The sequence below is a fragment of the Tamandua tetradactyla genome (genome assembly GCF_023851605.1).
Source record: "Tamandua tetradactyla isolate mTamTet1 chromosome Y unlocalized genomic scaffold, mTamTet1.pri SUPER_Y_unloc_1, whole genome shotgun sequence".
Lineage (NCBI taxonomy): Eukaryota > Metazoa > Chordata > Mammalia > Pilosa > Myrmecophagidae > Tamandua > Tamandua tetradactyla.
In genome coordinates, this window is record NW_027518259.1 from 86321 (window position 1) to 98875 (window position 12555).

The 12555-nt window shown below is 42.2% G+C and overlaps 1 protein-coding gene across 3 annotated transcripts in view; it reads right to left on the reverse strand.

The window, feature by feature from the left end:
• The window catches only part of LOC143673050 (uncharacterized), a 57559-nt gene that overhangs the window by 6305 nt on the left and 38699 nt on the right, over positions 1-12555 (reverse strand). For all 3 annotated transcript variants that reach the window (XM_077147425.1, XM_077147423.1, XM_077147426.1), the window contains one exon: positions 262-9415. In XM_077147425.1, the coding sequence (XP_077003540.1) occupies positions 262-9415 (9154 nt within the window). The remainder of the gene's footprint in view (positions 1-261; positions 9416-12555) is intronic.

Below are 12555 nucleotides of genomic sequence, written 5' to 3' on the forward strand. Positions count from 1 at the left end.
GCTCTGAAAGGGACAGTGTTTACAAAACATTTAGCTTATATAAACTCTTTTTGGCAAAAATAGCAATTGTCTCAGTATTGGCACATTTCTTCAAGATTATATTACCTATCCCCCTTTCCTTATCCAATTAATACTGGAATTTTGGTCTTGCCCATTTGAAAACATGACTGTTGATCTAATCTTAAATTCTGCTTTTAGTATCCAACAATAACTTTGGTCTAAAGGATAATAACTCTAGATGACAAGGCACTGGGGACTTGCCTGTAGTTTCATGAGCGGTAACAGCTGTCTTGAACAGCCTGAAAGCCTGAAAACTCTCTTTCCAGACCACACCCAAGCGACACTCAGCCAAGGAAACATTGAATTCTGAATACTTGAGAGGTTCTTGTCCAGGTTGATAGCCAGGCTTGGGTCCAGACTGAAATCTAGGCACCAGAGAAGGCTGTATTGTTAAAAGTGTGGATGGAGGAGCAGGAAGGGATGAAAAAGCGTGAGAAAGAATGGCCTCTTCAGTAAACTTTGAAGTTGATAATTCCCAGAGATGGCCATCAGAAGAGGAATAGGGAAGGAGAACTGGAGAATAGAAAGCCTCAGGAGAGAATAAAGGCAACGTGCATGTAGAAAAGATTGAACAGGATGGGGATAATGTGCACAGAGATGTGTAAGAACAAAAAGTAAGAGAGGAAAATGATGAGGACAGGGAACTAGGAGAGGTAGATTGGATATTAGGGTTTCCTTTTGTCTCAGTCATTTGTAATATGCTGCCAAAGTTCTGATAGCCAGCACTTACAGTAAACCAAGCTCTTGAAAGGGTAGGAAGGAGAATGTTTGTGAAATAACTGGATTGGATAGAAGAAGTGATTCTATTTTGGCTTATTGTGGGAATGACACTGGTTGACAAAACAGTATAAGATTGACCTGGAAAGGGAATTGTTTCTATGGGTAACAACGGCATGAGTTTAGACCATGAGCCAAAATGACTAGATAACAGAGTTGCTCCATCTGGCTCAGTATCAGGAGTAGAAAATGATGCAATTATGCTAGCTTTAGAATTTGTACCAGATCTGAGTATTCCCATTTCAGGCTGGACTTTTGCAAGTTTAGGAATAGCAAAAGATGTGATAATATCAGATTCATGTTGGGTCCAGGGTCTGTTTGCTTGAGTTAAAGGCAAGATCCAGGATGTGAGTACAGTCCATGGTTTGATTATCTGAGATTCAACCTGCGTCAATAATCTAACCAAAGAGGCTTCAGACTGGGTCCAGCGCTGGTTTGTAGCAGTTTCTTTTTTACTCCAGGGGTGAATGACATCAGCTTCCGTCAGAAGCCAGGGACTGAATACTGGAGATTCAGACTGAACCCAAAGTCTAGCTGTATCACTTTGAGTATGGACCCAAGGTCTGACTGTACTGACTTTAGGCAGAGTTGAGAATTTTACTACTTGTTTTTCAGGCTGGGCCCAAGTTTGCAGTGCTTCTACTTTAGGCTGTGTTCCAGATTTGAGTATATGAGATTCAGGCTGGTTTCTGGGTCTTTCTGAATCCATCTGAGTCTGGAACCAATATCTTATTTCTGCATCAGTTTCAGGCTTGGTCCAATGGTAGATTGCTAGAGTTTCAGAATTGGTCCAGGATTTGACTGCACCAGCTTCATGTTGAGAACTAGGGTTGATTAAACCAATTTCAGCCTGGGTCCAACAATAATGGCTCATTTGAGATTTGAGTTGGGTCCAAGGTCTTATTGTATCATATTGAGATGACAACAAAATTGGAACTGTATCATTGTCAACCCAAGGCATAACTGCTTTGGATTCAGGCTGAGTCCTTAGCTTTATCGTATTAACTTCAAACTGAGTCCAGAATGTGGCTGTGTTGATTTCAGCCTGGATCTGAGGTAGGGTGCTACAATCTCCATGATGGGTCCAAAATCTAATTGCATCAGATTCAGGCTGTGTCCATGGATGTACTATATGCCATTCTGGATGGATCCAGGTAGTAACTTTTTGAGATTCAAGTTGTGCCCAATGTCTTATTATATCATCTTGAGTTTGAAACCAAGGTTTGACTGTATTAACTTCAACTAGGGTCAAGGGTTTCACAACTTGCATGTCAGCTTGGGTCAATGGAGTCATGGTAACATCTTCAGTCTGTGTCCAGAGACTGTGAATTTGAGATTCAGCCTGGGTCCAGAGTTGGATGTTATTAGTTTTAGGACTGGTCCAGAGATTGCCAGTTTCCATTTGGATCCATGGATCTGTATCAGCTTTATAATTCCTCCAAGGTCTCACTGTGTCTCCATCAGTCAGGGCCCAGTTATGGACTGTACTAATTACAGGCTGGATCCAATGTGTAAACGTACCAGCTTCAGACTGAAACCAGGGTTCTGCTGTAACAGCTTCAGACTGGACCAAATTACTACTTGTTTGAAATTCTGGTCTGATAATATCTGTTTGAGTTTTGAACAACCAAGATCTGCTTATAGCATCTTTAGAATGTGACCACAATCTGTCTGCTTGAGTTACAGGCAATTTCCAGGATATAAATCTTTCAACTTTAGGCACAGTCCCTGAATTAACAGTATCAATTTCTGGATGTGTTTGGGAAATGGATGTTTGAGATTGAGATTGAATCCAGGGTTGAGGTGTATCAGACTGAGTCTGTAATGCAAGTTGAACTAAATGAAGTTCAGACAGTGTTAAGGTTTTCTTGACTTTAGTTTTAAGCAGAGGCCAGGGTAGAATTGTATTACCTATTTCTTGTGTCCAGGAATATATCAAAGGATAATCATCCAGAATCCATGGTGTATCACCCATAGCCTGTGGCCAGGAATACACTGAAGGAGAATTATCCAGGGTCACCCACGTGTGTGCACCAGCTAGTACATGTAGTGGGTGATAGAATGAATGAGTACCATCAAGGATTTCTGATGTAATTGTACCAACTGTATTCTGTTTCCAGAGATAGGTCAAAACAGAATCATCTAGGGTCCATGTTGTGACTATATCAGATATTGCCTGTGACCAGGGATAGACTAAAGGTGAATAATTCAGGATCCATGGAGTAGCTGTATTAGGAAAAGTCACTGCCCTAGGATTAATTGCTTTGGAACCACCCTGTGTTAATGGTGCAACTGTAGCAGTTTCAGGAAGTGTCCAAAGAAATAATGATGGAGAGTGAATCTGGGTCCATGGTGTGGCTGTAAAAGCTTCAGAATGTGTCCAGGACTTCAGGGCTGGAAGAGCAGTCTGGGTCCAGAGTTTGGCTTCACCAGCTGCAGCCTCTGTCCAGGGAGTGACTGCAGGAGAATTATTAATTATACCAGTGTTAGGCAATGTCCAAAGAAGGATCCATGGTGCAGCTGTACCACTTTCAGGCAGTTTCCAAGGAAATACCGATGGAGATTGAGCCTCATCCCAGGGTGTGACTGTCCTAGCTTCAAACTGTGTCCAGGATTTTATGGCTGGAAAAGCAGACTGGATCCATAGTATGGCTGTATCAGCCATACCCTCTGTCCATGGATTTTCTGCAGGAATATGGTATATGACTGTACCATATTCAGGCTGTGCCCAAGGCTTTACTGCTAGGGATTCAGCCTGGGTCCATTGTGTAACCAAATCAACTTCAGACTGAGTCCAGGAATTTACAGATGGAGAAGTAGTCTGTTTCCCTGGAATTACTTTATCAGCTACAGATTGTAGAAAAGGGGTTACTACTGGCAAAATAGCCTGGATCCATGGTGTGACTTTATCAGTTATAGGCTGTGACCAAGCACTTACAGCTGGAGCATCACCTTGCATCCACAGTGTGGCTGTACCAGGCAGAGATTCTGACCAGCGATTTATTGCTGGAGAACCAGCCTGGGCCCATCCTATGACTATAGTAACTATAGCCTGTGTCCAATGATACAAGGCTGGAGAATCAGCCTGGTTTAGCAATGTGATGTTATCAGCTACAGCCTGTGTCCAAGGCTTTACTATTAGAGATTCAGCATTTATCCATGGTGTGTCTGTATGAACTACAGTCCATGTCCAGAGATTTGCTGTTACAGAGTCATCCAGGGTCCATGATGCAACTGTATCAAGTACATTTCCTGTCCATGGATTTATAGCTGAAATATCAGCCTGTATCCATGGTGTAACTGAATCACTCTGAGGCTGGGACCAGGGATGAATTGTTAGAGAATCAGCCTGGATCCACTGTGTGAATGAATCAATTACAGCTTGTGGCCAGGGATTTACTTCTAAAAATGCAGTATGGGTTAAGGCTGTGACTGTATCAGCTATAGCCTCTGTCGGAGATCTTATTACTGAAGATTTAGCCTGGTTCCAAGGACTTACATCATTTACAGCCTGTATCCCGTGCTTTACTGCTTTAGAAGCATTGTGGATCCACAGTGCCACATTATGACTGATAGCTTGTGTTGAAGGCATAAATGCTGTAGATTTAGGCTTGGCCCAAAGTGCGACTCTATCAACTTCAGTCTGCATCTGAGATTTAACTGTTGGAGATTCACTTTGAGTCCACACTGTGATGGTTTCAGTTATAGCATATATCCTGGGATTTGCTGCTGCAGAATCATCCTGGGTCCATGGTGTGAATGTATGAGCAACAGCCTGTGTGTTTGGCATTACTGCTGGATATTCAGGTTGCATCCATAATGTGACTGGGCCAATGATAGTCTGTGTCCATGGCTTCACTGACAGCGATTCAGGCTGGGTCCACATTGTGCCTGCAGTTACTAATGCTTTAGTCCAGGGAATTATTTCTGGCAATTCAGCTTGTGTCTGCATTGTTACTGTGTTAGTTACAGCCTCTGCCCAGGAGTTTAGTGTTAGAGAAAGAACCTGAGTCAACAGGGTAAATATACCAGGTATAGCTTGTATCCAGGAATTTACTGCTGGAGAATCAGTTTGTGCCGAGGATATGGCCATATCTGTTACAACTTCTGTCAAAAGATTTTCAGCTGGATGAGCCTGGAACCACAATGTTACCATATAAGTTTCAGGTTGTAACGATGTCTTTATGGTAGGAGAATCAGCCTGAGTCCACCGCTTTACTCTGGCTGAATGAGTCTTGGCCTGTGTTGTACCTGTATCAGCTATCCAGGAATTTACTTCTTGAAAGTTAGATTGGTTCCATAGTGTGAATGCATCAGTTTCTGGCTGTCTCCAGGGCTTCTGTGGTAAAGATTCAGCATCAGTTTTTGGTGTGACTATATTAGTAAAAAGAGGTGTCCAGGGATTTACTGCTGAGGAAACAGCAGTCCACTGAGTCCACTGTGTGACTGTATCAACAACAGTTTGTGTCCAGTGAATAACTACAGTAGAATTAGCTTTGGACCACAGTGCAACTGTACTAACAACAGTATGTATCAAGTGTTTTGCATCTGAAGAATGAGCCTGGGTCTTCAGTGTTTTTAAACCAGGAGTAGTATGTGTAGAGGGCATTAATACTGGTGATCCAGGCTGGGTCCACAGTGTGATTATACTAAGAAAAGTCTGTGTTAAGGGATTTCCTGATAAAGAATCAGACTGAACCCACTGATATAAGGCTGGAGAATTAATCTGGGTCAGTAATGTGACCCTATCTGCTACAGCCTGTATCCACGACTTTAACGTTTGAGATTCAGCATTGATCCATATTGTGACTTTGTGAACTATAGCCCATATCCAGGGATTTATTGCTAGAGATTTAGCCTGTGTCCCTGTTGTAACTGAATCAGGTATAGCCTCTGTCCACAGATTTAAGGCTGGAAAGTTAGCCTGGAACCTTGGTGTGACTGTATCAGTTACAGTTTGTGTACAGGGCTTTAATTCCAGGTAAGTAGTAGCTTGTGTCCTCATTGTGGTTGCACCAACTCTCGTCTGTGTCCAGGGCATTAATAATGGAGATTCAGATTGGACCCACAGTGTGACTGTTCCAGCTACAGTCTGTGCCCAGATGATTTGTGATAGACATTCAGCTGTAACTATCTCAGCTATCATTTGTGACCAGGATTCCACTTCTGGAAAATTAGCTTGGGTCCTCATTGTGGTTGTACCAACCATATTTGGTGTCCAGGACATTAATCCTGGAGATTCAGGCTGGGCCCACAGTGTGACTATATTATCTACAGCCTTTGTCCAGGGGTTTACTATTGGATAATCATCCTGGTTCCAAGTAGTTACTGTATAAGTAGCAGTTTGTGGCCAGGGCATACATGGTAGAGATTGGAGCTGCGTGCACAATATTATTATACCAGGTTTAGTCTGTATCCAGGATTTTACTGCTGACAAATCAGTTTGGGTCCATGGCATGACTTTGTCAGCCTCAGTCTTTATCCAGGGCATTAAACCTTGTGATTCAGCCTGGGTCCATGATGTAACTTTATCAGTTTCACCATATGTTCCAGAATTTAATTTTGGAGAATTATCCTGGGTCCTCAAACTGGTTGTGGTAGCTACAGTCTGAGTCCAAGACATTAGTACTGGAGATTCAGACAGTATGACTGTCAGTATGACTATACCAGTTACAGGCTTTCCCAAAGGCTTTACTACTAGAGAATTAGCCTGGGTCCATGTTTTGACTATTTCACCCTCAGGATCTTTCCATGTCTTTATTCTTAGAGGTATGTCTGTTTGATTCCATGGTGTGTCTGTTCTACTTATAGCCTCTATCAACGGTTTTATGTCTGGAGATTCAGTATGGGTCTGTAGGGAGAACATGTCAATTACAGTCCCTACCCAGGAATTTAATGCTATAGCTTCTGCCCAAGTCCATAATGCAACTATATAAGCCATAGCCTGTGTCCAGAGTTTTATGGTTTGAGATTCTGTCTGGGTCCATGGAATAACCAAATCAGTTATAGATTCAGTCCAAGAATTTAGCACTGTAGGTTCAGACTGGGACCATAGTGTGAGTTTTACAAATACAGTCTGTGCCCAAACCTTTAATCCTAGAAGTTCAGCATGGTTCCATGGTGACATAGAATCCATTTTAAGTTTTTTCCAGAGATTTGCTGCTGATAATTCAGCCTGGGACAGCAATGTAACTCTTTCCACTATACTCTGTGTCCAACATATTATCATAGCTGGAGATTCAGCCTGATTCCATGGTATCACTGAATTAGTTCCAACTTGTTTCAATTGACTTACAGCTGATGTTTTGGACTTTTTCCATGTTGTGACAGAATCAGCTGCAGTCTTTGACTTTATTGCTGAAGAGTAGGTCTGGATCCATGGTGTGACTGAATCAAGTATAGCCTGTTTCCAGGGATTCACTGCCAGAGCATCTGCAAGGGTCCACAGTGTCACTAAATCAGCTTTAGTCTCTGCCTGTGGACTGATTTGGAATCTTTTGGGTTGTGTCCACAGTGTGAATCTATCAGGTTGAGTTTGTGCCCATGATTTGGTTATCCCAACCTCAGGTGGGTTCCAGGGCTTCAGTGTATCAGTTTTTGGCTGTGTCCAGAATCTAACCTTATCACCTTCAAGCTGAATCCAGGGTCTGACTATATAAGCTTCATGCTGTGACCAGGGTCTTATTAAATTAGTGACAGACTGGATTAAGGAAGCAATTATTTCTATTTTAGATTGTATCCAGTGTTGTGATATTGGAACTACTGGCAGTTTGACTGTATCTATCTGGGTTTGGAACCAAAGTTTCAGAAAATCAGCCTCAGACCAACACCAAGGTCTACTTATATAACATTCATGCAGGATCCAAGGATGGACTGTATGATATTCTGTCTGAGTCCAAGGTCTGATTTTGTCCATTTGAGTCTGGAACAAGGATAGGATAATTTGACAATCAGGTTCACTGCAGGGTCTCATTGTGTCATAATTAATCTGGAACCAAAGTTTTATTGTGTCAACTTCAGGATTTGTCCAGGGTATCACTGTTCCTACTTTAAGTTCTGTGAAGGGCCTGAAAGTAGCTTCTTCAGGCTTTTTCCAGGTTTGGATGGTACCAGCTTCAGAATGAGTCCATGATTTGACTATATCCACTTGAGACTGAATCCAGGGTCTGACTGTGTTGATTTTAGAGTAAACTGAAGTATCTTTTCCATCGGTAACAGAATGAATCAAGAGCCAAGCAGTATCTTCCGTATGGGTCTGAGGTTTGATTATAGTAGTCATAAGCTCACTCGGGGGCCCATTTCTATCTGTTTGACTTGAAAGTCCAATCATACTAGCCTTGAATAAGGTACATGACCCAAGATTACCACCTGAAGTTTGAGCCCCTAAGAAAGGCCTACTAAATATAGATGAATTCCAAATCTGAACTGACATAGATTCAGGACTTATTCTATATCCATATATTTTTTCTATAGCTTCCTGTGACCCATCTATGTTTGACACTACCTGAAACCAGGGTTCCAATGTATGGATTACTATAGGATACTGAGATATATCTGCACTGAGGGTAGAATGAGTCCAGAATTCAATTTTATTAATTATTAAAGGGACCCATGGATGCAGGTTGTAAGTTACTGGTTTAGGGCAAGTTTTAGCTCTATGATGATTTATTTGGAATCTAACACACTCTTCACTAGATTTAATCTGCATCAATGTTTCTATTTGATCATGTGCAGAATGTACCTGAGTTCCAACATTGGGGGTAACTTGTAGCCAGGGTCTCCATAAAAGTTTATCATGGAAAGGAGTCCTAGCACTATGAACTTGAGACTGGACAGTATTAATCTCAGAAAGAACATGAGATCCATCTCTGCAATTAGAAAACTGAACCCAGGATCCACCATCATTAACTGGTAAAGTTGGGAGCCCAATTATATCAGCTAAAGGTTGAACCCAGGATCTTCCTGAATTAGCCATGGTTCTACCTTCATATTTCTTTGCATCTTTCTGAGGATAGTTCCAGTCTATAGATATATATGATGTTGGAGGATTCAGGGTTCCAGCAAGAACCCAAGATTCAGACTTAACAGTTACTGAGGCATTCCAGGACTCAGGTATTTCAGAAAGAGTCAATGGTTTGGCAACAGGAGAGGCCAAAGATTGTACAACTGGAAATTTGCTAGCTGAGTAGAGTTGACTACTTTGAAGGTGTAACTGTCTACTAAAAGGAAAAATGTTTCTATTATCTGAATAAAGAAATACTGGAAGAGGATTCCAATGCTGTCTGTACAGTAAGGATGTGCCTAAATTTCTCCTCCATGACTGAATACAGTATCCTTGAGAGTGAAGACTGAACCTGTCTTGTGGGCCATGTTCTAACCCAGGAGAAAAACTGCAGGGTGTGGGAAAAATAGGTTCCAGTGAGTTCTGGGATGTCTTCAGAAGCCACTTCATCCAAGGTAGGTTTGCTGTCTTGATGATGAGAATAGGGTTGGAAAAGGCAGTTGAGGACACACTGATGAGGCCTACAAGTTCCCAGTGGCTCCCAAAGAGACATAAAACAGAACTACCCTGCTGCATCTGAATGAGAAAACAAGGAGATTCCATATATTAATATATAAATACACACACACTTATACATGTATTCATATATTAAACATATATGAATTATAAAACTATCTTACATATTCATTTCTTTATGCATATAAACACAACATTTATAAATTATGTGCACAATTTATATTATGTAAAAACACATTAAATATATAACTTACATAACTTTCCTAACACATATAATTCCATATGACAAACCTGCCATGCTAAGAATGCAGTGTTAGATATTCCAGGGCTCTATCCCACAGAGGAACTTTGAACTACCACCAAGAACTGATAAAAAACATCTTTCTCAAAGCTCTAGTAAACACATCAAGGGTTTCAGTGATAGAAAGAGTACCACATAAATGTTAGGCCTGGAGGACAGGACCACTTCTCCCCAGGATGCAACCTACCCCTGGCAAATATTTCAGAAAGCCTCTCTCACCTCAACTCATACCAGCCCAGAATCTCCTTCACCCTCCATCAGCTGCCCTCTTGAGATAACCTCCCATTACCCAATCTCCACCCTCTGGGAGAGCATTCTTGTAGTATACTACCCTTACTCACCACCCGCCCTCCAACATTTACAACCCTGCATGCCTAAAGCAGCACTTAAATTTTAACTTTACCAATAGAACACTGCCAACTCCTAACTTAGTCCTCTAATTCTGAAAGCTAGCTAATAGAAACTTAAGTAACCCTTGCCCCCAACATTCAGTCTTAAGCCACTAAAAACCCTATCCCCTGCCACCTCAGGGAGGCCATTCTCTGTCTCTTGAAATGCTGCCCAGGTGGCTCTGTTTCTCCCTGAAATAAAGCCTTTGCCTGAATTCCTTTGCTCTCACCTCATTCCTGGTGAGTTTTCTGAGTTTGCTTTCACCTGGTACCAAAACCCAGGACTCAGAGCAAGGCAATCCCCAGCTTCTGAGGGCCTTGCAACCTGGGAAGCAGTGGGCAGCAACAGCTTGTCCTGGGCTTACCCCCCAATCCTGGTGGTCCAGTGAGGAACCAAGTCCCAAAGTATCCCTCCAGACTCACCCTGGAAACTCCACCTCTGATGATAGCCATGCTACCATAAAGGAACTGAAACTTCATGTACCCCTGCCCACAGAGCCCAAAACCATAAGTCTACCCTGCCTACCCTTGTCACCATCTATTCTGTATCCCACTTGTCAGATCTTATTGGTCTATGAAAGTCTGGCACTGTCTCTGACACAGTTCTGGCAGTCCCTCCAGATGAGCGTGCTCTTAGTCTCCAGATTGAGCCTAGGGCACCAGCTTCTCAGTAAGAGACCACTGTGATCTGTCCAGTTCCTTTTGAGTTTGGGGATGCCCAGCTCTCAAGGAAATCTTTTCTCCTTTTATATTAGTGAAAGGGGCGTGGGTACTCCCTTCCATCAACAGCCACCCCTCTACTGTGCCTACTTAAACAATACAAAACCTTAGGTTACTGAGATCAAATTTGTCCTAAGCACCTCATATTCTATTGTAGCCATCCCTGGCCATTATATAAACTAGACAATAATTCACAGTCTAGAGAAAGAGACCTTTTACTACAAAATACTGTGAGAACTTGACAATTCCATACTATGTGTCAGAAAAGTGGGTTGAAGTTCCATATATTCAGGCCTTCTTTTCTCTTCACGTTTATCCCTCTCTCTCTCTCTGTTTCCTGCTCAATCTAACACATCCTCATAGCCTGCACCACACCCCTGCCCCACGGCTCCACCCAGCTGCTGCCAAATACTCATCTAACACTGGATACAAATCATAGCTGAGTGAATTAAGGATTCTTCCACTGGAGGATCCTGCTCTTTCTTCCTCTGTCTTTCCTCTTTCTCCATTGTCCGGGCTCTCACCATACCCAAGGGCCCTGGCAGGCAGCATGCCCACATCCTCATGGGAAAACCCCCTTAGCTCTGGAGACATACAGTTTCTAGTGCAGTCTACTTTAAAATACCTTAGTCTCACCCATACCACCTAAAATGGGGAACTCAATTTTGCCCCACCCCACAATAAAACTACACCTTTAAGTTGTCTCCTCCATAACCTTAAAACTCTGTAAACAGAGGGAGACATCAGACCCAAAAAAGCTCATTTTCTATTCAACCTCTTTGTGGTCACAATACAAAATGGATAATGAAAGTCAATGGCCAGAAAATAGCACAGTAAATTTTCCAGCTTTCTAAAACTTAGAGAACTTCATGCAGCACAGCAGCAGGTGCTCTGAAATTCCTTATGTTCAAACTTTCTTTTACCTTCATAGCCATCCTTCTCTTAGCCAATCCTGTTCCTCTTACCAAATTCTTCTCTTACATCAAAAATCTTCTCAAAAACTTTCCTTTTCCTCTTTGTCCTCCCCTAAATCCCCTGAAAATTTTGACTTTGATCTGTTGGATTGAGCTTCTCCTACACCTCCTCCCTACATATCTCTGCTTTCATCTTCGGACTGTTCTTCCACCTCACTTCCTCCTCACCATCCTCAACTCCTCTTTCCACCCCACCTTTCTCCCCTTCTTATACCCACTTGTGAGGACTATACCCTCTCCCTACCTTGTTGCAACCCCACCCCTGCCCCACCGTTGATACAAAGGCAGATCTTTTGGGAAGTAGGGAGTGCTGGAGGAATAATTGGAGTATATATTCTTTTTTTCACTGTCTTATTTAAGTCAAATAGAAAACAAACTACGGTTGTTCTTTGAACACCCTGCCACAAACATTGAAGAATTCCAACACCTCACACACCCTTATGACCTCACCTATCAGGCCCACACCTTGGAAATACCAGCTGGACTCCTCAAATTTTACCTTCATGGACCACTTTTTAAAATGCATAATAGAAGGCATAAAAAAGGCTGCCTTTTAGGCTATTATTTATGATCACAAAAATCTGATGAAAATCCACTGCATTCATGAACAGATTGATGGAATCTCTCCTCAAGTACACTAACTTAAATCCTTAAATCAGACTGTAGCCAACTGTACCTACACATTCACTTTATCCCACAATCTTATCCCAATATCACAAAAAAGTTACAAAACCTAGAGGATGGCCCTCAACCCCCTCAAAAAGACCCTCCTTGGATTGACAACAGAACACTGATGGGTCCCAGGTTTGAAATGAA